Consider the following 22920-nt stretch of genomic DNA (forward strand, 5'->3'; position numbering starts at 1 on the left):
ATTCTGTCCTTGAGGAGAAATGTCCTTGAGAACTTCAAAATAAATATCCATGTTGCAAAATAAGATGCCCTGAACACTGCAGTTAACAAGTTGATGGCTCTGAACATTGACACTTCAGCATTTTAAGCTTAGTTTTCATTTGGGGCTAAAGGCTGCAGTTTGTTGGGGTGCAAAGACTTGTGTGCCTCAGTTGTGTTCTCCAACAGAAATTTAAAATCACAATATCAGAAATACATGGCGTAGAATATTCAGGTAAGTTGAAATTCAGCTGTCTGAACTTCTGCCATTTCTGAATTTTTGGGATGCCTGTAATATTTTAAGAGGGGCTGGTAGATGTGCTGCACAATCCAGAGGAGCCCTATTTCCTTCTGGAATAGTAGCTGGAAGCCAGGCAGGATATTACCTGAATTAGGTGTGTCTCTTTAGGCACCTGAATTGCTCCCCTGAGGCTGGTGGCTGGAAAAATGAGGGCCAAGAGGGTGGTTTGCTGAGTCTCTCAGGCAGTTTCCAGTTACTAAGTAGTGAATGTACTGGGAATGGGAGGAGACTTGTGAAGGAACAGGTTGGAAGGATGCATTTGAGCGCTTGGAGAGGGAATAACATGAGCTAGTCAAATGCATTGAGTTGCATTATCCTGTCTGGATGACATTTATACTGAAATATTCTAAGTAAAGCCTGCTACCTACTGTTGTTCCCACTACTGTGTCTAATCATGTTCTCTTAATATGATCCAGATTCTTAGAAGTTATTTTTGAGGATTTTTTTTACCTTCGCATCTGCTCAGTGTAGATATTAGGGAACAATATTAGCTGAGGCTAAACAGAAGTGGGCTAAACACTTAAGAGTGTCACATGTTGGACTAAAGTTTTCATCCTTTCAACAAAGAATTAAAAAGAACTAACTCTTTAGTACCTGAGAAGGCCTTGGTTCTTTGGGTTGTGACTGGGTCTAACTGCCCAAATGATACTCTGCGAGCCTGCTGGTTTTATAACTATGATTTCTGGGAATAGATGCATTGTACTGCAACTGCTTAACTCACAGCTGCTGGTAGATGAGAACTCAAAAATATGAAGACCAGAGTATGAAATGTAGTGCTACAAAGAAATTATTATTAGCTGTGTTGTGCTCTAAGGCAGGGTCTAAGGCATCTTCCTACCAGAGATTCTGACTTTTTTTTTTTTATCCCAGTCATCTTTTTAAAAAATTAATTATAACATGTTAACGTGCTGCTGTTTATGGAGAAAGGTATTAATTTCCTTGTTCCAGAAACATATGGATGCAATGCACTTGAGCACTGTTGTAAAGATCCTAGAGTAACTGCAAAATGCTATTTCAGTAGAATGTGTACATCTAAACAGCATTAAACCCACTTTCAGAATGCTATTTCAAAATGAAATACTTGACTGATCAGAAAAACTGATGCAAGAATATCACAGAATCTTAACAATCTTTGCATGTTATATGTCTGAATTCATTACGTACCATTTGGAAATACTTGACAATTTCAGGACTGGAAAGAATGTATTTTAATTTTGATGAAAGAAATGCTCATCACAGTCAGCTGTGACAATTGGTTTGTTGGCAGCTTCTGCATCATCATTTAAGCATGTTCATTGCAAGACAGTGAGACTTATTGTTCATCATCTTGTACTTAAACATTGTCTATCCCACAAAATCAGTGTTTCCTTTTGTTAGCACTATGACACTTCTTACAATTGTGTTGTTGAAGAAAATACATTGGACAGCTTTGGATGTGAATGTAAACTCTGCCATCAATTTCTTAAGGTATTCAGGAATGGCTGGAGAGTCAATGTTTGCAAAATTTACAATTTTTGAAGTCTAATAATACATGCCATCTAAAGTGTTTGAAGATTGGGCATGTATAGCAAGGACAATGAACCATTTCACAGAGCAGCTGAAATATTTTAATTCAGCTCTGCAGTGCTTTCCAAGAAAGTCAATGTACTGCAGCATAAAAAATGGCCTGTAACACTCTTCCAGAGGGGGGATTACAGCTAATAGTCTTTGTCTGCTTTTCATTTATTTGCATTTTAAAGGATTTAAAAGAATTTAAATTAACAATTAATTAATTATAATTTTAATAAAATTCTTGCTAGATCAGAGGTGGGTTGGAATGTTGATATCTTGGCAGTAGGTGCCAGTTTTCCCTCGAGATGTGCCTGCTTATTGGTTTAACCTATCTCCCCTCTACTAGCAGCAGCAGGCTGTCACAACTAGATGGGAGCAGCTTTTTCTGGAACAAACTGGTTTGAAGAAGTTGCCAATTTTGCAGCACCAGGAGTGGCTTAATGAGAAGCAAGAGGAAAGCAGTAATTATTTTAAAAATTGATTCAGATGTTATTGCACATGATACTGCCTCTCAAATTAAGTTTTCTAAGTGTTTGTTCTTAACTGGGAAACATGACCTGTGTAAATATAACCAGCTTACTCTCAAACCCATGCATTTTAATGAAAAGCCTTGCAAGTATTAATGGTATCTATAGAAAGAGCAAGAGGAGAAAAGAATGTGTAGCTCACAGTTGCAACACCCTAATTTTTCTGTGTAGTTATGTTAAAAATCTTATAGCTGGTGCTGCCTTCAATCTCTGACATACCTTTTATTAGTTTTATTTAGTGTGTCCATGTTTTAGACATTGTAACTGCATGTGTAACTTGCTGTTAATGTTTTTTGTTCTGAAATCTGTATCGTTAGAATTTCAAGCAAAACATCTGTAAAACTGGCAAAGATTGCTGTACAAAACCCTAATTATTTATTCTGTAATGACTATGTTGTTGCAGGTAAAATTGCCAGTTGCTTCTGAGCACTATTTAATAAAGAGAGCTCTTTTTCAGAAAACTAGTGGGTTTTTTGACTAATTTAATCTGAAGAAAGGGAGCTATTAAATCCTCCTTTTTTTAGTAAAGCACTTTGCATCTACTAACAAAAATACCCTCTTGGTTCTACAAATGATCATCCAGTGGCTTTATTAAATTGGCTCTGAAACCTGTTTGCAACAGTGAAGATGCAAATGAGTCAAAATTGAGGCAAACCAGAACAGTCTCCTCCTATTGTCTTGGGAGGCTTCAGTGGTCTCAAATGTACTCCCAGGAAATTGAGTTTTGAGTTGGAAATAATACTGGATAAGCTATAAATCCATTCCACTGAATGGCTTGAGATGCCCATGTGGATGCAGCATGTAACTTGTGAAGAAGACTTAAAAAAGGGCCATGATTTTTCCCACATCAAATGCAGCCTAGCATTCCTTTAAAGAGATTCAGGAGCCTGTAGCCAGTGGGGGGAAACACTTTGCTTTCCTGGCACAACCCCATTGAGTCCATATTGCAATCCCTAATCCAGCTCATTGCAAGGCAGCACAAATCTTCCTGTTGCCATGGGATAGAAATGAAGAACAAGGAAGCCAGCATTGCTACTTGTGTTAGCATTGTGGTGTCCTGGCCTGGTTCAAGCAAAATCTGCATGTGAGATTCCACAACTACTTGTTTTTTGTAAGAATGCTGCTACAAAGGGTGGAGGTCTTCTCTTTCCTACTACTCAAGAGACACATGTGCTTGATCCAGCTCCCTTTGCAGCTGATAAAACACTGCTCCTGATGCTAAGATCCAGCTATTGAGATGTGCCTCTGCCCAAATTAAGGTTCAAACAAGATCATATGCTGAAGTCAACAATACAGATTTTATTTAACACAGAATGTCAGGGAGAAAGGTAGAAAGAAATGGAAAAGAGAGCAGAAAGAGAGAGATCAGGTAGATGATAGCCACCACCTGTAGGTCCAGTGTCCTTTTGATCCTTCTTCACCCCTGGGCTTTTCAGTAGTGGGAATCTCCAGATCTTTTCACTATTCATACATATTAGCAGAAAAATCAAATTACTGCTCATTGGCTTACACAGTTTACTATTCTATTGGTTAATTGATTCCCTTGCTTCTAATACTAATTAGTCCTTGTAGTCAGTCTTCCTCTTTGTTTGAGTTGGTGGTTGCAATCTCCCCCTGCCAGAATTACTTTTTACCAAGTCCAGGCTGATTTCAGCACAGTTGCTGAGCTTTCCTTGTGGCCCATGGATTCTGCAGCTGTGTCCATTATGGGCTGTACATTCTTCACCTCCCCCTAGATCTGAGATGGCGCTCAGACAGTAGCACCCCTTTTATCTTATCTCACGTTCCTGCTGTGGTGGCTTATCTTACAGTCCAAGTTCCAGCTATCCAGGGAGGCATTTTCAGCCAGCTTCAGTGGTGATTTCAGCTGTCCCAGAACTTGGGGTGATCTTTGTTTGACCAGTGGTGTGCATATGAGTTGCTTCTTGAGCCACATTTCCATAGTGGGAATTTTTGTCTGGACGCATTACCCAGAATGAGCCAACAGAGTCTCACCTCTGCCAGGCCTGGAGCTGTCACCATCCTGTCACTCCATTCTGTGCTTATCTCATGGCAAAGTCCTTCTGTGACTGTGACAGTGTTTGAGACAGCAACTGTGTTCTTTAACTCCTTACACCTGGAACAAAGGAGCAGATAAAAATGTGGGATCTGTTCACTCACTTACTATCCTCATTATCATCATGATGATTTTGAAACTCCTCCCAGTTTAAGTCATATGTTCTCACCTTCCTTTGCTTGCTGCATTAAAAAGAGATAAGAATCTTACAGAATTACTTTGATGAATATAAACCCTGATACTTGAGATCTTTTGCTCAGTCACCATCCCGAAGCTGTCTAAATCTGGGTTAAAACTGGTTTGTTTAGCAGTCATCAATCCAAGATTTTAACTACAGCAACTCTACCCTCTCACAGTGGCAGAAGAAACCCCTGACATAAGGCTAGACAGCATAAGGAATTCTAGAAAAAAAAAAAATTAATGAAGATTTTGAGAGTTATAGGCACTTTTTCCTCTTTTTTCCCTTTTCCCATCTGACACTAGAAATTCTAACTGTTTTCTTGAACAGGTGATTAGCAATATTCTGTTGGTGAAAAGACACATAAAGCATTTGGTTTATGTTAGTATATTTCCTGATTTCTTGCCTCCTCTTCCTTGTCTTCCGTATTTTCAACTTAACCTGACTTAAAAACCCTGCCTAATGCTGCTGATCTGATTCAGTGGCTCCAGGTTTAATCTCCAGTGGTGGTGGTGTCTTCCTCCCATCCATGTGCTGCTTCTCATGTTGTTTCACTGTAGGCAGTAGTGCATTTGGTCAGTGAAGCAGAGCAGGGCATGAAGAGAGCAAGAAAAATACATCCATACCTGAATTAGTTTGCCAGCTTCATTCTGTTTCTATACCCATCTCCCAAACACATGTAAAGACCAAATTAGACACCTGTGTTGACTTTGATAAAAGGAACAGACCATAATGTCTAAGTAAGGGAACAATGTGTTTTAAAGAACTAGATAAAAGAATGTGTAAGTAAACACACAGGATGCTTCATGTAGCTGGAACCAGATAGATAATGAGGAATACAGTGGATTTTGTGGAAGTTGTGTAAAAAGAGGCAACAGTGCATGCCTTAAGAGAAGTTCAAGGAAATTGAATCTCACCTGTGACACTGGGAGCTCTCAGTGAATGTAATCTTCAGAGAACCCTGTAGGAACATAAAACTACTCCTGCTAAGAGGTGGATGCATGCAAATCAGTTCTAGGAAAAGTGATGTGTATGTATTAGCCAGGAAGTACACTGTAATCAATATTTATGATCATGGAATAAATATCCTTTTGTAAAGTTTTGCGACACATCAGATTAGAGGAAATAGCCTCTGTGTGTCCAGAAAAAATACCTACTTTTTAATACTTCAAATTGTCTTAGAAGTTTCCTCCCTAGATGGTTTTGGTGTCAACCCAGAGCACTGTGCTGTGTCAGGGTCAAGAATGAGCAGTGAGGGAACAGAGGGAGGGTGGTTAGTAATTGGTGCTGTTGAAAAATGTAAAAAATAGTCTTTTTTGGAAAGTGTGTAGCTTTAATATTAAGAAATGTATTCACTCTTGACTGTGGTAAATTGATTTGCTTAATTACAGGAGAAATTCAGTACTTGCAGCTCTGCTAGCTACTTGACTTACCAGAACTGAATTTCTCAATTATCCTTGCAGATGATGGTATAAAAAAATGTGACAAAAGTTGTAGCCAAAAAATGGAATTTGTATATCAAAGGAAGCTGCACAAATGTGTATTGAAATGCAGACTGGTAAAATGGCACTTAGAGTAAAATCAGACTTAACATCATAGCTGTTCAGATGAAAGTGAAATGCCTTGATAACAAGTGAAAAACTGCTTGCTGATTTTCCAGAATGAATTGCTTTAGTGAAACGGGTGGACTTTTATTGGAGTACTGATTTATACTGAATTGCCAGTTAAATCTTGAGCATCTGTTGGAAGAATCTTATGAAAAAGTTACCTAAATCTTGTATGAAGCACTTAGAGTAAGGAATTTAGTTCTTCTGCAGTAAGTGAAATATTTAATAGTTTCTGTACTTCTGCATTTTATTGTAAAAATGAAATGGTTTAGTTAAATATGCAAGTGGTGAGTTACACCCTAGTGTTGCATTCATTGGGTTAAACAGGTTAAACAGATCTTTTTAAAGGCCCTAAATCTATGTCTGCTTTCAAATGGGGCTGAAGGTCTAGAATCTGTGTCAGGGTAGACTTGCATGACTGTTTTACCATAGGCTTTTTGCATGTGATTTCCATGTCCTAAGTGATTATTTCAGCCTAATTTAGTTTCAATTGCTTCCTTTTTTGGTTGTAATGACTGTGGTAATTTTCTTCAAGCAAGATATCAGTGCCTAGCATTTCAGAGATTTTTCTAGGATGTTAAAACCAAGCCTCAGTGCTAATAAGACATTTTCTGCAGCTACAAAAGGTGTCTGCTCAAAATTGTTAATATAGATCTTTTCCATTTCAACCTAGTCTACTCACAGCTCAGCCCCAGGTTTTGTCCTTTCCATTCTGTTGAGAAGACTAATTGTTTAACCCTTTGTGTTACTGGTTCTTAGCTTACTTCAACCTGGAGCCTAGAATGTTTCTGTCTTAGAATTGTACCCCATTGTTTCTTTTAGAGGAGAGGAGGGAGCGAGCCTTGCTTATTTATTCCTAAGTTTTTCTTGCTTTCCCTTGCTTAATTTTGAAGGTAGCCATGATATGAATACAGGTCCATTCTTCCTCTCTACAACCTGCCTCATTAATTTTGAATGTACTGCATTTATGTTCTCATATGACATGGATGAAGGTCAGTCACGTCACACTGCTGCCATGGATGTGTGTGTGGATGTGTTACTCAGTGTCACTTATTAACATTCCACACTAATAAGTGTTTACTTTAATCCATTCTGTAACAAATCATCAATGGGAATACATTCCCTTTATAGTAAAATAATTATTTTTTTATAAGATTAAGGCAAATTCCTTATGGCATTGAAACAAGAAGGTGTTTGACCTTGGGTGATAGAATATATAAAGAACAGGTAAATGTTACTTAAGTGATGAGAATTTGCTTTTTCTTGCTCACACCTTAATGGCAGGAAAGTATTAAAACATTTTTTCAAAAATATTTATCCTTGCAAGTTGTTTTTGAAGTTGTTTACTATATCTTAGTTTGTGCAAGCATAATCAGATTTTTTTTTTTCCCCCCAGTCGGTGTTATCCGCTGTCCCATTTGTGGTCAGGAATGTGCAGAGAGACACATCATAGATAACTTTTTTGTGAAGGATACCACAGAGGTTCCCAGTAGCACAGTAGAGAAATCAAATCAGGTAAGTGCATTAACATGTAATCAAGTTAACACCTTTTGGATGTGTGTGCATATCCTTGGCTTCTTGCTGTGTGGCCTTTCTGTTCTTCATATGCAGACAGAGCTTTAAGTACTTAGACATCACATGGGGTAGCTGCTTTAGAAAGTCATTTAAAATGTATGAAAATGCACGTGAAGAAGGTGGTTACTTTTCCTGAAACTATTTTTAATTGTTGGTATAAACTTGCATCTTAGTAGCAAAAGATAAAAGTAAGGAATAGGCATTAGAAGAGAAATTTCTGTACTTTGAACAGGGTACTTAAAGCACTCTTGGAAGCAGAGACTTAAATAACACTACACCAGGAGATCTAAATGGACTTTATCACATTACTGACAAAAAATGGGATTAAATAGCTGGAGTTCTGTTGCCAGGGAAGAGGCTTAAAATGCTAACTGGGGAGGATGGTATATTGTAGGGGTTTTTTGTTTGTTTTCCTTATGTAGACTGCCTCTTCTTTCTTCTGCAGTCAAGTAATAGCCATCTCATAAAAGTTGCTTATCTGGAAGAACAGTAATATTGAGTTTGTTTTCTTTCTCATGATGTTTTTTGAGGAGGCAAGTACTAGCTAGTATGGAAGCAATACCAAATTAATAGTCATATCTGTGTAGGATCACAATTGAACAATCTCTGTTAGCAAAATATTGCATGTCTTCATTTTTAGCTAGTAAGGGAGTATCTCATGCATCTCTTTACTCATGAACTTTTTATTAAACTCCAGGAACTTACTGTAAATAATTCAGCCTTTTTGTATGTTTCTGCATTCTTCATAAGAACAGTACAGTAATTTTGCTGTATGCATGTGGCTTGCATTCCAACTCATGCCCTAATTGGATGATGATTTCTTTTTATTTTGAAAATACCTCTTTTTTGCTTTCCCATTTTAGTGGGGGCTGTATTCTTAGCTCTTGAGCTGTTTGCTTTAGGGAAAGTGCCTTAGAGCTCCCTTATTTTGTGTCTTGCTGGTTTCAAGGCTCAGCTGGCATCTGTGCTTGTGTGTGTGAACAGCCACATCTCAGGAACAGATGTCAGGACCCAGTGAGGTTCATGATAGCAACTCACTGCCTATTGAAGGCATAAGTGGTGTCCTCATCTCTGAGGAAGAGCATTTGTGTCTTGCAAGCCATTAAACTGTTCACATTTTAAGGAATTTTAAAACTGGATTTCTGAGAAATGGTAGATCTTACCAGAAACTGAAATGGAGTTGCTGGAAGTACAAGCTGTGTTCTTGCAATGTAGGACTGTTTGAACTCGGCTTTTTTTGGATTTGGCAAGGGGAAATGTTGGTTTGTTTGTTTTGTTTGTCCCCTGGGAATTCCAGGAAACTGACTTTTGCAGATGGTTGTGAGATTTACAGAGTCTCTTAATACTGTACCAGTAAGATTGACAAAATGAGTAGTCCCTGTTGAAAATTTGATCATAGCTTTTATGGTGACTTTAAAATTAGGAAGATAAGCAAGGTAACAAATAATGTTAAGCAGAAGCAGTCCTAAATGTGGGGGGGTTTTTTTGAGAGGTTGGGGCTCTCCCATAGCCTCTGCTTTGTTTCATAAGAAGTCCTCGAAGCTGCTGCTTTGGAGAGTGGTAATAGAAATGGAATTTTTATTTTTCCTTGGGAGTAGTAACCTTTTTTTTTTAAAGTCTCTGATCACCCCCTCTTCCCTCTCAGTATTTTTTTACTTCCTGTGAAAGTTAAGTGGATAATTCCATTTGTTGAGTGGTGTGAGAAGATGTCAGGGAGCTTCTTAAAAGCATTTGTGTTTCCTTAAGGTCCCTTTTAGATTTTTGTCTTACTCTTCCATTCTGTATTTGTTCCTCCCTCTCCCTGACACAAACCAGCAGGTTTGCACTTTGAAAGTGAGTCTGTTCGTCAGCTAAGGTCCTTGGCTGAACTCAGCACACTTTCTGTAGCACTTGAAGGCAGACCAGCAAACTTTGTGACCAGCAGAATAGGATATTCATGTGCTTTTTTCTAAAAAGAAAAAAAAAAATTTTTAAAAATGGAGCTAGGTGTTTTGTTAGATGCTGCCTCTTGAGTGAGTGTGTACCTTTCCTCTTGGAAATGAATGATGTGCAGTTCTCTTCCTTTGAATAGATTTATTTTGGTGTGATAATGAAGCTTTTTTGTGCTATCCTTTGTACCTTGACATAAGAAAAAAGCTACACTGTTCTGTAAACTTCTCTGTTGTGGAACAGCAAAGTTAACTCAATAATAGTTAAACTGATTAGTGTGCTGTCCAGGGGGGAATATTATTATGTTTAAGGATGACACAGCCTTCTAATAAGCCTGTCTTGTTTTGCCTTTGAAGAAGCAAAGAGAAAAGAAAGAAAATTTGCCATTAGCATAGGCAACAGATCAGAGAAATTAAAGTAGAGAAGATACTGACACTTTGTAGGAAATATTGCATCAGAGATCATCCAAATTCTATCTAAAACTGTGGCTATTTTATAGGATTTTTCTACTGTTTTTTTTTATAGGATTTTTTCTATAGTTAATTTGTCTTCAATAGTTTTGCAGCTTTATTTGAACAATTAAGAAATTAGAATTAGAAGCAAGGCATGGGTTTTGTGCAAATATTGTTGTGGCTTAGAAGCACTGGTGTGTATCTGTGATTAGCCTTGTATGTGTGTTGTCAGGAAGGACTGCTTTATTTCAATCCAACACAGACTGCAAAAGAACTCTTGCAAATTAAATGTTTGATTCAAAATGGTACTAATGCTAAAGCAATTTTTAGCATACTGAATTAAAACTGCAGGAGTGAATGGCATATTGTGGAGCCTGGCATTGTAGGAAGAGAAAAATAACTGGAACCATGGAAGGGCTATCCCTCTGTCTATAATCATGTTTATCTTACCTGAGCCTGATTTGGGCAGTTCAGTACTACTTGCATAGCTGTGCTTTCCAGCAATTGCTACTGAAAACTTCAGGAGCACAAGTGAACAATGAAGAAAGTATAGAACTCCCTAGAATGTGTTCCACAAGAGCTTTCCTGGGTAGCATTAAAGGTTTTGTGCTGGGCTATTAGCATAGGAAACCTTGCAAAAGAAAAGAAACTCACAGCAAATGCAGCTGAGATCTTCCTGAAAGTAATTATTCTAAGTTGTGAGCAGCTAGGACATAAATACTTTGAAAGAGCAGATGCTTTCTAATTTTTTTCCCCCTTGTGATTTATTGAAAGACTTGGCAAAATGATCGGCTTCCAAAGAGAAGTTTGAAAATAAAAATTAATTGCACTTCATTCATAAGAGTGAGCAGAGAGGGTCTTCAGACCTAAGAGATGTAGCTGAAGCAAGTGCTAGATTTGAGTAAGACTAAAGGGAAGACAAGTGAGGGAAATTTAGGGAATTTAGCAGAAGAACATGGCCTATGCAAAGCCATGAAAATAAAAATGAGAAATGTGAGATTGATGCAAGGGAAAAGACCTTAGTGGTAACATGGGTGTTGGTGCAGCATACTGAGCCTCCAGTGCATTTTAGTCTTGGTTCTAATTCTCACAGCTTCTGTGTCCAAAACAGAATGTGTCTAAAAATATTTTTGATGATAAGAATAACTTTTTGTATCTTCGCCAGTTACTGGCCTGAGAGTTTAAAATACTGTGTTGGGAATGAAGAAGAGCCGAGTTTTATGTGAGATGATGGGAATGTAGTAACAAAACAAGGTATCAGCTTAGATCTGATACTAGATCCAGATAATAGGAAAGCAAGTCTGACTGCCATAATGAGGTGATTAATGAGGAGAATTTAGAACAATAAGTTTCTTTAAGTTTGTGTGGTGCCAAAGGAACCACTGTATGTTTTTCCAAAGAAGAACTATTATGCTTAAACAGCTTATAAAGCTGTGCTTGTGACCAAAACATCTTTGAAAGCCAGTGGTTTGTGGAGGTGGGTAACAGACACAGGAAGAGGACAATATGCTCTTGTATGCTTTGAAGAGATGTGGATATTGATGGGATGGTGGGTAAGAAGGACATGTTGATCAGATGTGCATTTTGAGCTGTCAGTACATGGTTCATATTTAGAATTACATGTAGTCACTGTCTTTGGTGATTTTCTATGTGCTGGTAGTTACATATCAATTAGCATCAGTGAGGTTTGGATCCAGTGGGGGAAAGCACTGCATCTAAGTTACATTGGTGAAGTTTGGAGTTCACTGAATATTCATCTGGACTACTTTGCTCTCTTCCTTTGAAACCTTTGCTTGATTACTTAATCTCTTTAATACTCAAAGTGTATTTAATTGGGAGAGTGGTTACTTACTACAGTAGCTGAGAAGGCAGGTCTATTACCTCAACTCTTGTAAGTAAATGTGTTTTTTCTGCCATAAAAGCTTGTGTATTTACTTAAAATAGTACTTACCTGCAACATGCTGAGTAATTTCTGCTTTCATTAAATTTGACTGAAGGCTGAATGAACACTTCCTGGGGTTATAAATACTAGAACTTGTAACTGAATTAAATGTAATTACTAGAAAACATCAATGAAAAATAAATGTCTGTCTGATCAGAATAAAGGTTTAAATGTTAACTAGGGAGAGTTTTCTTTGAAGTCACTGAAACACTGCTTCTATGGATCACAAAAATAAGAATGAAATGAATTTTAGGTTTTGTAAGTGTATAACAAATATTTACAGAAATTATACTTCCATGTACTTTAGCTGTATGGCTTACTCTAATAATTAGGAATTCTAGCAAAATCCAACCTATATCTGAAAATGCTATTTCAAATTACAAGGGGATAGGAGCAAATCTGATGCTACCTAGAAGGCATTGCTGTTTTGACAGCTTGAGTCATGATGTCTATGAAAAGCTTTACAAATCTGCCTCATGTCCACTTGGTGGATTTGAAGAGTATAAAGGTGGGATATGTATTTTTGATACTCCAAAGGAGGAGTTTTGATTCATTTGGCAGCACCTGATTATTGGTTATTGAATCACAATTTTCATCTCATTCCACATACAGCAGGTCAAAGCAGTTGGAAAAAACCCAACTAAGGCATATTGAAAAGGGAAAATAGATGAAGCACTTGGAATCTAAAGAGAATTAATAACTTGAGAAATTCTTTGAACTTACCTAAGTGTTCTGGCATGTTCATCTGCCTGATTTTGCTAAAGGTGATCTGGAAAGGCTGTTGTGGGGAATTTGGTTAGTGGTTTTGCTTTTAATTTGGTTCCTGCCTACTTTTTTGTGTCTTTTTTTTTTTTGCTTGTTTGACTTAGAGAATGCCTGAAAGACTTTTTGGGTTTTTTCCTCTGCTTATTCTGTTTCTTTTACAGTAGAAATACAAACATGTTTTTCTCCACTCTGACTTTAAAAAACATGTCTGAGTATTTGGGTGCACAGCACAATCACACCTCTCTGGCAGCAAGACTGATGTGAAAACTTTCTTGTTGTTATGAATGACATTCTATTTGTCCAATTTATCAAATAACAAGATTAAATTTAGCAGCAATTTTTTTAAAATAGCAACAGTTGTATATAAATGAATACAATCCAAGTATATTAAATACATATATTTGAGTAAATACAAAATTTGGCAGTGAGAATTTAGTATAATTGAGGTTTGTTTAAAGCATTAACAAAACCGACTGGGGGTACAGGAGGGGCTCGCCCTTCCTCACATACCAAACAAACAAGCCAAAAATCTCACTTATATGCTATATACTAATACATATTAATACAGAATTTTCTGGAAAACTCCTAGTTTCAATTCCTAAAATCTATGTCACTATGTTGTGTTGTGCATGCTCCACTGGTAGTTAGGGGTCTCTCATCCTTTCAGGGTACTTATTTCTGATGAAGGCTCTTTGTTTTCATCAGTGTTCACTGTTTGACCTTGCAGGTAGCACAAGCACACTAAGCTTGGGGTTATGTAACTAAGCATATGTTCCCACAATAAACCTTATCCAAGTGTCCAATGCCTGGAATCATCCCAATTTGGCCCATTCCAAGGTTGAAACCTTTTATTTCTAGATGCTGCTTATCAAACCTGCATCCTTCTATTACTCCCACCTAACATCTGGAGGATTTCATCTGCTTTGTCTCACCATTTCCTTTCTTTTTGCTTTGTAACAATTATTTTCTATTGATGTAAGTACAATTTTGCTAATATAGTTACAATTTAGTTAGCACGAATCACATTTATCACAATAGCTTGAGTTATGATGTCTATGAAAAGCTTTACAAATCTGTCTCATGTCCACTTGGTGGATTTGAAGAGTATAAAGGTGGGATATGTATTTTTGATACTCCAAAGGAGGAGTTTTGATTCATTTGGCAGCACCTGATTATTGGTTATTGAATCACAATTTTCATCTCATTCCACATACAGCAGGTCAAAGCAGTTGGAAAAAACCCAACTAAGGCATATTGAAAAGGGAAAATAGATGAAGCACTTGGAATCTAAGGAGAATTAATAACTTGAGAAATTCTTTGAACTGACCTAAGTGTTCTGGCATGTTCATCTGCCTGATTTTGCTAAAGGTGATCTGGAAAGGCTGTTGTGGGGAGTTTGGTTAGTGGGTTTTGCTTTTAATTTGGTTCCTGCCTATTTTTTTTTTTGTGTCTTTTCTTTTTGCTTGTTTGACTTAGAAAATGCCTGAAAGACTTTTTTGGGTTTTTTTCTCTGCTTGTTTTGTTTCTTTTACAGTACAAAGCCAAACATCCAGTATGTTACTCTCCACTCTGACTTTAAAAAACATGTCTGAGTATTTGGGGGCACAGTACAATCACACCTCTCTGGCAGCAAGACTGATGTGAAAACTTCCTTGTCCTGCCTATTCAGTTCACTCTCCAGTCAGCATTGCTGATGTAACTGAGCCTTGGGCTAGGATGGTGTAATCCTGGTTTGATTACACTCTTGCAGAGGGTTCACTGGCACAAAAAGGAGACAGCTGGCTAAGGAGAAAGGAGGGAGAGAATTTTCTGCCCAAGAATTAAGAATACTTTTAAAATACTTCTAAACTGATGTGCTGGATGCTATTAGTGTTACTTTCCTACTAAATCTGAAACCACACCACTGTGCCAGCTACCAAGGAAAACCCCCACTCTATCCCAGCTGAAATCAAGACAGAAAGCAAACATTTTCAGTTTCATGATTACAGTTCACTTCCTTTTATTGCTTTAATTCCATTTTCTAGACTTTTTTATGGTGTCCTGACCTTGGTGTTTTTTCCTAGTCTACTGGTCTGGATAGGAATAAGAAATTTTTTTTGTTAAGAGAAGGGGAAGAAAAAGAAAAACCAAGGATAAGTTAAATTTTTGGGATTATTCTGAAAAGGAAAACTTTCAGGCCTCATTTTTCTAAAGAAACAGAAAAAGGGGCACAAGCCCAATTTTTTCTCCTTTGCAGGTCACCTTTAATGAAAAGCAACTGCTTCAAACTCCAAGTGACAACAAGAGGGGTCAACATCCCTTGTGTTGTAACTTCATTTCTCAGAAGATACTTGCTTTGAGAGGTAACATGATCCAGAAGAATAAGCACAGCATTGGGAATCTGGAACTCATGTTCAAATTCCAGTTCTGTCAGTAACTTGCTATCTGGCCTAAGGCAAGTTTTGTGCTAATTTTCCTCTCTTTCCCAAAGGGGAACTGGAGCATAGTTCTATGTATATATTTTTTATCTGCATAAGATAGAAATATTTCCTTCCTCTTTAACTTAATCTATATTTACCTTTTGTGGGTGAGGAAGTCATTTGGTTGGGTTTTTTTAATCAAACTGAAAACAAAACTAAAACCTGTAATTTTCTCCTTGCTGCTCCTGTGAGCAGAAATCTGTCACTGTGATCTGTAGGATGTAGAAATCTTCAGGCACCTGAGGCTTTGGTTTGCAACAGTGCTAAAGAGTGCCAGAAATGAGTGGTAGTTACCTAAACAAGGATCTGCATAAGCATGTTCACTATTTTTTACTACCAAAACCCCACTGAAGGCAGGACTACAAAGGCATTGTAAAGGAAGGGTAGAAATGAAATGATATTATGAACGTGTGAAATGGTGTTGTCCATCATTCAGAGTTTTCAGCCTGCTGTTCAGATTGTGGTACTGTAGCAATTTTGTATTGTGTATGCATTTACTCTGTGTAGAGAGATTTTGGTCTGCTGCCATGTTTGTTTGCCTTACTTTTTTTTTTCCTAGGTCTGTTTGGTATAGTCCAAAGAACCCCAGGGGTTAACAGGCCACAGTTTGAAAATTCTTATGCATTGGTTGCAAATCTGTTCTGGGGTAGCTTTTTTGACAAACTTAAGTGGAATACAGTCTTTAAGAGGTGATGCTAAGTCACCAAGTAGGTGACTGGAAACTGAAATTAAAGCTGCTCTGTGAACTGAGAGAGGCTTCTAAAATCAGAGTAGTGTTAGTTGTGTTCTGTCATTAGTAAATATTTCACAACAGCATCTTGTACACACTAAACATTGTTTGGCTTCTAAGTGTGCAGGGAATGGCAGAAAGTAGTGGTCTGACTTTTACCATGTCAGGCAAAGATTTTAGGGTAACTCTGACAAAATGACCTGTTTCTTTGAAAAGTCACTTTCAATTACTTCTATGCTGTTATTTATAATGTCCCTGTACCTCAGGCAGTTTTCCATTCTCATTTCACTTTTTTCAGAAAACTGTGGAACTGCACTGATGATGTATGAAAAATGAACTGTGTGTGTATATTCCAAACTTATTTTAATAGCTACCTTTTCTTCCTCTTGTCAGGTCTGCACAAGCTGTGAAGACAATGCAGAAGCTCATGGGTTTTGTGTGGAATGTGTAGAGTGGTTGTGCAAGACCTGCATCAGAGCTCACCAGAGGGTTAAATTCACAAAGGATCATACTGTGAGGCAGAAAGAGGAAGTATCTCCAGGTAATATATTTATAATTTCACAAAGAATTTGTTTCTGCATTGGAACATTATATTTGACCAACACACTTTTTAAAAAAAGTGATAACTTGAAAGTTGGTTTTCTGCCAGTTTTTTTGTCTTAGGTAAGCTGAATAATGGTACAGGTTGTTTTAAACCACTAAATACACATAGATTTTATCTTTCACATGGATGGATGGATGGCAAATTATTGTCTAGACTTTAGAGATGAGCTGCAGAAAATACTTCTTTAGACATTTGGCTCCAGAGGTCTAACAAATTAAACATGAGTTTTAACATGAGCTTGATTATTGTATACAGCAGGAAAAGGAGCACTAATAGATCATATTTTTTTCAGTATTCTGATAAAAATCCAGCTAAAATTCATGTTTTAGCTAAGTATTTTTTAACCTTGAAATCCTTTGCCTTAGAAATGTAAGGGAAGTATATTATGAATTGGGGCATTTTTCCTCAGTACGATCTAGGTAATTCAGGCTAGAAGGGACCTCAGGAGATGATCTAGTCCAGCCTCCTGCTTCAAGCATTCAGTTCTCAGTTCCAGTTGCTCAGGGCTTTGTCCATCTGGGCCTTGGGAACCAACAGTGGTGATTGTGGTGTACAGTACAGCCTCTCTGAGAAATGATGACTATTCTGTGGTAGAAAATGTTGTATTTCTATTCATCCAGTACCTCTTTTGCTGCAGTTTTCCCCCACTGTGTCATTGTAGGAGAATAATAAAAACATTATAGGATGCTGACAAGCATTCTTCTGGTTCTAATACATCTATTGGACTTGCTTGATTTTTCTTGTAAATATATAAATTGTTATTTGCTTTTTAGCAATTGTTATGTATTATTTTAAATATATGTATTAGAACAAATATTTATTTTCATTCTACATTATCTAGTATTATGAGTTAATCTATTGCTCAGAAGGTATCTTCCACCATGGTACTTTGAAGATGTACACTATATTCTGTATCCCACTTTCACACATGGTTAATCAAAAGTGAGTACTGAGTGTACTTTCAAGAGAGGACAAAAGTGGGTAGAAGTGGCTGATGTTGGGCAGAGCATGACTTGGTGGCAGGAATGGTCTCAGTGCACTCAGGCTCTTTGGGAGGCAGTTTGTTGGTGGGTTGGAAAGAATTTTGACTGAAGGATACAAATCTTCTTCCAAATTTCTCAAAAATAAGTAGATGAGTGGGTATGAGAAAGAGACCTTATCAGTCTGCAGAGAAGGATGTGTGAAGCCAGTTTTCATTACAGGCTGTATAATCTTTATGAACTCAGTGTCCAGCCCAACTCCTAGGAAATTGGGCTTTGTCAGTTAAATTGTTTAAAGAAACAGATTTTATTTCTGTTATCTGGTGGTGCTTCCTGCACCCTTTGATATTTGCACACTAGAAGCTGAAGTGAGCCCTGTCACCCATTAAGAATGGGGTCCTGAAAGGAAGTTCATATCTCTTGGTTATTACATTCTATATGTTCTACGCTTTGAATGTGGAACTCCTTTCCACCAAGTCAGCTGAGAAAGAGCACAGAGCACAAGTTAACTCAACCACCTCCTCATCTCCATTTAAGAGAGGAGCTTGCTGGTTGTGCAATGCCTTTTGCAGCCACAACAGTACTGGTTACTCCTTTTGTAAATAGTTTTGTGGGGCCAGAAGAGATTATGTTAAAATAGGCTCTAAACATTTTCCATTAGAGAGGGAGCTGACTCCATGCTTGAGCAACAAGAGTGAGACTTTGCAGTTGGAGCTTATGGCTGTTACAGTGTCAGTGAGTGACCTGATACCTGATTTCAGGAGTGCAAATCTTGACCAAGTTCAGTAGGATGTACTAACACTGTCCTTTATTCTGCAGAGGCAGTTGGTGTGACCAGTCAGCGCCCAGTGTTCTGCCCTTACCACAAAAAGGAGCAGCTGAAGTTGTATTGTGAAACCTGTGACAAGCTGACCTGCCGAGACTGTCAGCTGCTAGAGCACAAAGAGCACAGGTATCAAAGCAGAGTGGATGTTTCATCCATCTCACTTACAGGAAGGTAGCCTGAAGTACATTGTGGTTCTAGCTGTGTGGAACACTGTCAGGTGAAAAAAGTGCAAACTAAAATTTTCTGCTCAGAAATGAAACTCACAAAAAACCAGAGATTGTATCCCAAAGAATGTGACTGATGAGTGTGTGTTGCATTTAGAATAAAACCTAATTCTTCCAGTTGTTCATCTGGTGACTTAAGCAGCAGACCTTTTTTATAGTCAAGTTATTTGGTTAGAATTTGTTGCTATGCAGCTCTTCAGAGAGTCCTTAGAAAACACAGGGGCTGTGTTATGCAACTGTACACTTATGTGTAATTTCTTCATTTGTCCTTCAACAAGATTATGTAACAACATTACCAAACAGTTTCAGAATGGAGCAAATAGGGATTTTTTTGCTGTGAAGAGCCTTTCAAAGAAAGAGGTAACCTACAATTTGCCTGATATTGTACTTTGACAACACTATAGCACTCAAATCTTTGTGTTGCTGTTCTTTTAGTTATCTCTTACTGGTCACTGAAGCTGAAAAGCAGAATTATGTACAACTTCTGAGTACAAGGCAAAAATCTTGCTGGTTAACTCATACAGTAGTGTTTTGGACAGAAGCACTCTGGTTAAATATTAATATGCTTGCTCTACCTAATGCAACCACCCAAGGGCTTACTTGCCTGACCAGGTGAATGTCAGTAGGTGAAGAAGTGTTGGCTGCTCCTTGGAACAGGCTAAATATTGCTCTTGCAGAGTTGCAGTCTTCCTCTTTTATTCTCCTTTTCTTAGGATTTATATTCCTTTTATAATGTGCCACCTCTTTTTTTCCTCAGATTGTTAAAGATTTCAGTTCCTTGATTTAAAATGTTGCCAACTTCTACCAACTCAGCAATCTCTTATTTCTGCTTCCTTTTCTTTCATGAAGTAATAGTTTACCTGCATTTTCACATTCAAAAGTGATGACTACCTCAAAACATTAATTTTTCTATTGCTAAAGTTAGGCTGTGGTCACACAACATCCTTTTATATTTATGAAAATTGTAAATTCTTCCCTCAGTATGACAGGAAATAGGCTATAAAATTAAATATACTATAAATGAAATGTATAAGCATTTGCCAACATATGCTTCCATGATGACAGTTAAATTTTGAATTTGAGCAGCCCCTTTCTTCAATTAAAGAAGTATTCTTTTGTAAGTCAATCTGCTTTTTACATGTGTAAATCCTCACTGCTTTTTACTACAGGTACCAGTTTATAGAAGAAGCTTTTCAGAACCAGAAAGTTATCATTGAGACACTAATCACCAAATTGATGGAGAAGACTAAGTATATAAAATATACAGGGAAACAGATCCAAGACAGGTTTGTATCAGATTATGAGAGTAAAACTGGCAGAAGTCAACTTTACATGTACTGTAGTTTCTTGAAATGTTTAAATTAGTGTATTTTGTACCTCTCTTCTTTTATTCTTCCAGAAAGAGGAATTCTAAAGTTCACTGTAGTGACTGTTGCCTGTTCAGTATGTTTGGTTGTGTTAGGTAATTCTTCTGCTCAGCCTGTGGAGTTAATGGGCATCACTTGCTTGGGTGCAACAAAACAACTTATGCAATAAAGACTGTAGGAGACAGTCTTATATGCATCTCACCATCAGCAGATTACTTTTCTTTGTGTAGATCCCTCTTAGAAAGTGAAAGGTTATGACTCCTGTTTTCATAATGTTTGTGACATGTATTTGAAGATTTATGCTTGGGGCTCTATTCACTGGGTCCTGCAATCCTAGGAGAAAAATAAATCTGTAAAATGCAATCTGCAGCAAGCCTTTGTGGCTGCTCCTTCAGCAGAGTTCAGGGGCAGCAGTACCCAGGGAGATTCAGCACAGTCAGGGATGCCAAGTGTGACTTGAACCCTTCCCTCATCTTTGCAGTTGAGGTTTCCCCAGTATAATGTTAAGCTTTGCTGTCATGAATTTGAGCACTGTTGTTGAAATGGCTAAATTAGTGCCATTCTACCTTAGATGGAAATGAGACTTTACCAGTTTTGGTTGGCATGGACCAATCCAGAAAAGTGCAGGAACTCTGAAAATGGATAGTTTTAATTACAATGAGCATTTAATTTTTATCAGTGACAGGTGTCAGAGTTACAGCATTAAAGTTTGCCACCAGTTAATTAATTTTATCAAAGATCACTCTTACTTGCTCTGTTTCTCCCAGTAATTTTCCTGACTATAAGTATCTGATGATACATGTATTAATTGTTGCATATGACCAAGTACTGTACTCTAAGCAACAGATTTTTTTTATTACTGTTTAGAGGATGGGTTTATGAGCTAAAGAACATTATTTTCTCTATCTACTTACAGAATTCTTGAAGTGAATCAGAATCAAAAACAGGTGGAACAGGATATTAAAGTTGCCATATTTACACTGATGGTAGAAATAAATAAAAAGGGAAAAGCACTGCTGCATCAGTTGGAGGTAATTTCATTTTTGTCATAAGAAAGAAAAATTTCAGTCTTAATATTTTTTTCTATGTATTCACATTAAAGTAAATTTCTAGCATTAGTCCCCTGTGTATGTCCTCTCATGATTCCAAAGTGAAGCTACTTGAGCAAGTGGGGTTTTTGGTGAAGGAAAGTTTGGTTTTTGAGGGGTGGCCAGTTTCTTTCTCCATGCTTTTGCAATTCATAATTCTATGCATCACACATGAAAAGTGTTCTATCAGAATTTTTCATAAATTCAGTAATCCAGTAGCAAATCACAGGAGAGAATTGTCTAGAATGGATACCTGGAAAATATTATCTCCAATTGTGTTTTAAAAAGTGTTTGTGCGTGTGTGTATGTAGAGAGGCACACACAAACATATATAAAAATATATGTAAAAATGTGTCATTAGCACATAAAGTCCTGATATCTTGAGTAAATATGTCAGAAAAAAACTGACTTTTCTATTTGATAGCTGCATCAGGGGGCAGGTGTCCTTTTAGAGGAGCTAAGTGAAACCATGTGATCATTGTGAATTACCAATATCAAAGTTAAGGCCTTTTAACTGTAAATTGAACTTTTTGATTGGAACTGCTTTTCTATTTGCAGACTCTGGCAAAAGAGCATAGGATGAAGCTTCTGCAGCAACAACAGGAAGTGGCAGGTCTTTCTAAACAGCTGGAACATGTAATGAATTTTTCCAAGTGGGCAGTTTCCAGTGGGAGCAGCACAGCACTGTTGTACAGTAAACGCCTGGTAAGGTTAGAAGATAGCTCTCCATTCACCTAGGGACTAGAGTTAGTCACATGTGCATGCACATGCTTGTCAGGAGTACTGGGGTATTAGAATTTTTTTTATTTTCCACTAATTGGAATATTTATATATGGTTTTCATGGTTTTATTGTATGTCTTTGTTCTGTCAGGTTCATCTCCCACAAAGTCTTTCAAAATCAATAAAAATTAAACTAAGGTATTTCTTTGTCCAACAATGACAAATCTAAATATTTCATTGCTGTAGTGACCCTTAAGATCTGAGTGCATGTTGTCTCACTAAGCTGACTGTTAATGAGGAACAGAAATCCTAGAAAATTTGAAAGAAAAAAAAACAAGCCAAAAGCTTACTTTGATTTTTCCAAGGGTTACTAGACTGTACTTGCTTGATAGCAGAAATTTGAGGCAAGGTTGAGGAAAAATGCTAGATGGTTTTTTTTCCCAATTCCTATAAACTGGTTCACAAAGTTTTTTCTTTATTTTTTCATTGTTTAGTTGAGAACTGACCAGGATGGCATTTGTTGGTTTGGGTTTGGGTTTGCTGTTGGTTTTTTGTGGTGGTGTTTTCTTTTTTTTTTTTAATACCCATTATTGATACTGCAAGAATACATAGCAGAATATTACTTGTTTTTATCAACTTCAAGTAGTTAAATTCATTTGGTCTGCCTTATATATACTGCCTCAGCCAGTCATTTTTTTTTTTTAATTGAACAGAGAAAAAGGACATCAAACTGAGTCATGTTGTTTATAATTGCTTAGTGTTGCCACCAAGACTCTGCTATATGAGTAAGAAAACAAGTTGAGTTTCAGGCATCTTAATCATATAAACATTAGGCAGCTGAAAGAAAGGACCATCTAGCCCAGAAAGTCTCAGCAAATGAAAAATATTTTTCAAAAGAACAGATTAAGCTTTAGAAAATTGGTGCTGCTTGGGAGTTGAGTAGATAACCTATCTGTGGGCATTGAAAAATCTATTTCCAAGGATTATTGCATAGAAGAGCATGTGGGACTTCTGCTCCAGC

At 37.3% G+C, this 22920-nt stretch overlaps 1 protein-coding gene across 1 annotated transcript in view; it reads left to right on the forward strand.

Moving 5' to 3' along the window:
- Positions 1 to 22920, forward strand: part of TRIM24 (tripartite motif containing 24) — a 53922-nt gene that overhangs the window by 13345 nt on the left and 17657 nt on the right. The window contains exons 2-7 of the mRNA XM_056510244.1: positions 7634 to 7752; positions 16483 to 16630; positions 18493 to 18625; positions 19893 to 20009; positions 21007 to 21121; positions 21737 to 21883. Of these exons, the coding sequence (XP_056366219.1) occupies positions 7634 to 7752; positions 16483 to 16630; positions 18493 to 18625; positions 19893 to 20009; positions 21007 to 21121; positions 21737 to 21883 (779 nt within the window). The remainder of the gene's footprint in view (positions 1 to 7633; positions 7753 to 16482; positions 16631 to 18492; positions 18626 to 19892; positions 20010 to 21006; positions 21122 to 21736; positions 21884 to 22920) is intronic.

The sequence above is a fragment of the Oenanthe melanoleuca genome, chromosome 1A (assembly GCF_029582105.1).
Source record: "Oenanthe melanoleuca isolate GR-GAL-2019-014 chromosome 1A, OMel1.0, whole genome shotgun sequence".
Lineage (NCBI taxonomy): Eukaryota > Metazoa > Chordata > Aves > Passeriformes > Muscicapidae > Oenanthe > Oenanthe melanoleuca.